The sequence below is a fragment of the Cariama cristata genome, unplaced genomic scaffold (genome assembly GCF_000690535.1).
Source record: "Cariama cristata isolate BGI_N322 unplaced genomic scaffold, ASM69053v1 scaffold14411, whole genome shotgun sequence".
In the NCBI taxonomy this organism is placed as follows: Eukaryota; Metazoa; Chordata; class Aves; order Cariamiformes; family Cariamidae; genus Cariama; species Cariama cristata.
In genome coordinates, this window is record NW_009598810.1 from 11,773 (window position 1) to 14,453 (window position 2,681).

The following is a 2,681-nucleotide window of genomic DNA, read 5'->3' on the forward strand; positions in this document are numbered from 1 at the left end:
GCAGCTCTGGAAGGAGCCCGGGGAGTACCCCGGGGACATTCTCTCGTCACATTCGGCCAACGACTCTTTCCGTCCGTAGCCATCGTCAAAGGCCTCGGCAATGTCCTCGCCGGCGTTCATCTCGGGGTGCTGCTCGCACTCCCCTTCTCCTTCCTGCTCCACATCCACGACGTCGAAGGTGACCATGGTGGGGAGGGCAGGGAGGTTCTGGGTGAAGGAGGAGCCGGAGGCAGAACTGCCCAGACTTTCGGAGAGGCTGGAGAAGAGGGTCCCGCTGCTGGCAAACTCCACCAGCGCTTGCGAGAAGCTCACAGCATGCTCGGGCTCGCGTTCGCTGCCCGCCTGGGGCTTGCCGGTGGTGGTCTCCGCTCCGCCGCCACACTCGTGCTCTGGGAGTCTGTAGCCGGGGAACATCCCCGCTTTGGCTGTGGCTACGCCGCTGTGGATGGAGCCCCCAAACAACTCACAATCCCGGTCTGAATCGAACCCCAAGTTGCTCTTCGTGAGCTGAGTAAGGCAACTTCCTTGGGTTTTTTGGCTGTTGTAACAGTTTTCTGGATGCAGAGTCCCTGGAAAATCCCTCCACTCTGGATTTTCAGCTCTAGCCACCGAACCCCCACTATTCACACCCCTGTCGGGGGCGTGCGAGGCCACCTGCTCTCTACCAAGGCCACTCTGATTCTTGCCAGTCGAGCTGGCTGCTCTAGTTTTACATTCAACGCACTGCGTTTCCCGGGGACACTTCTCCTTGCTGGGAACATCGAGTCGTTTCAAGCCCGGTTCCCTCTGCAGCTCCCAGTACAGCAGCTCTTTCTGAATGGCCGCTAGCCGCTCCTCCTCCGTTTCCATCACCCCCCTTTTCTGATCCATCATCTGGATCAGGCTCTTCTCAGCAGGGAGGCAGAAGTCCAAGAAGTAGCTGAAGATCCCCGGGCGTGAAACTTTGCTCTCAAACAAGGATTCCTCCCCGTGAGAGGGACTCATCAGCGCGTCAAACTCATAAAGTGCATCACCGCTGTAACTGTCTCTGGGAAGACGGTCCTTCTTGATCTCACCGAGCCCATCTCTGGCTTCGTCCTCCGGCCCCGGCGTGGTGGAGTCGTAATAGCCCTCGTCACTATTAGGGGCGGACTCTTGCTGGTCACTCTGTGGTGTCAAGAGGTCAATGCCGTCCATCGCGTCCCCCATGTAGGGGTGGGCTTCCACCTCGTGCGAGGCATGCGTCTCCAAACTGCTACTCGAGACCTGGGCTCCGTAGCTCCTGTCCCCTGCCGTGCTGCTGTTCCATATCTGGTGGAGGTACTCCTCCGCCTCCTCGGGTATGGCCATCTCCTCCCCACCGCCCTGGTAGGTGACCAGGCAGGAGCTCCGTTTAGCAGTATCTCTGCTGCGCTCCACAGAGATGGTGCTCTCGGCGATGTCGGGCTCAGCAATGTCATCTCCGCACCCCGTCAGGGAATCAAAGCTCTTCAGGGATGTGACGTCTCCTAAGATGAGGCTTAGCAGGTCCCCAGAGTGTAGGCAGGGAGGGTCGTTGTCCATGAAGTCCGGATGAAAGGCCAGCAGCAGATTGCCAGGGTCAAACTCTGAGCAGACAACAGCGTCAGCCTCTGACTTCGTACCCAGAATGTCCCTCTTCCCCGGCATCGCCACCACATCACCCTCAGAGCTGCCTTCATCGGCCGCGAGGCAGCCGGGCTCAAAAAAAAACCGTTGTCGCCTGTGCCTACCGAGCGGTCATCCTCCGAGCTCCCCGGGCAGGCCGCGGCAAGAGGGACAGGTCCCAGTCCGCTTCCCTCCCCGGCCCCTCGGCTCTCTGCTCCCACGCCAGGACCTTTGCTGGCCTCCTCCGAATCCCCGGTCCACTCGGGGAGCTCTGCTTTCTCACACTCGGCAGCCTTGCTCTTCCGGTGACGCCGGATGCTGTTAAAAAACCCTTTCAGGCCTTTCTTGGGTCTGGGACAGGAGGACTTATCTCCATTGGGCTTTTTCTCACAGCCCTCGATACTCCCAGGTGGAGAGCTGTCCTGCTGGCCAAAATCAAACTTGGCGCTGGTGTCCACGGCCAGGTGAGCGCTTTGGGAGCTCGGCAAAGGGCAAGGCTGCGAGTCCCTGCTCCCCTCCGAAGGGCTTTCCGGCTGCGCCCCGCCGCCCTTGTCACACGCAGCACTGCTGAGCCCGTCGTGGGTCTTACATTTACTGAGGCCCTTTTTAGAGGCTGCTTTCCCCTGGCCTTTGCTTCTGCCTCCAAAGAAACTGGGCAGCGTACAGATGCTCCTCTTCCCTCCGAACAGTTTGAAAGCCGTTTTCTTCAGCTTGCCAGGGGGTGGCTGAGGCTGCTGAAAAAAAACCGCGCCCGCGATGGAGCCTTTGCCCGGCTGGGGGAGCCGGTCCCCGTTCTCCTCCCGCGGCTGGTCGCTTCCCTCCCGCTGCCCGCAGACCACCGACTGCGACCTGGTCCGGGCAGGCTCCTCCGTGCAGCCCGTTTCCATGGCAGCTGGTCGGTTCGGGCGCATCTAGCTCGGAACGATGACTTCGGTAGCCGAGTCCTCTTCTGGGCGCGGAGACCGAAGCATGACAGCTGATCTAAAGCAAAGAGAAAGGGGAGAGAGGTGAGGAGACGGCAGCGAAGGGTGCAAAGCCAGTGGCACAGGTGTCACGAGGAGAAGAGCTTCGTCGCC

At 60.4% G+C, this 2,681-nt stretch overlaps 1 protein-coding gene across 1 annotated transcript in view; it reads right to left on the reverse strand.

Moving 5' to 3' along the window:
* The window catches only part of AMER1 (APC membrane recruitment protein 1), a 3,319-nt gene extending 803 nt beyond the window's left edge, over positions 1-2,516 (reverse strand). The window contains 2 exon segments of the mRNA XM_009709445.1: positions 3-1,712; positions 1,715-2,516. Of these exon segments, the coding sequence (XP_009707747.1) occupies positions 3-1,712; positions 1,715-2,516 (2,512 nt within the window).
* Positions 2,517-2,681: the final 165 nt, after the last annotated feature.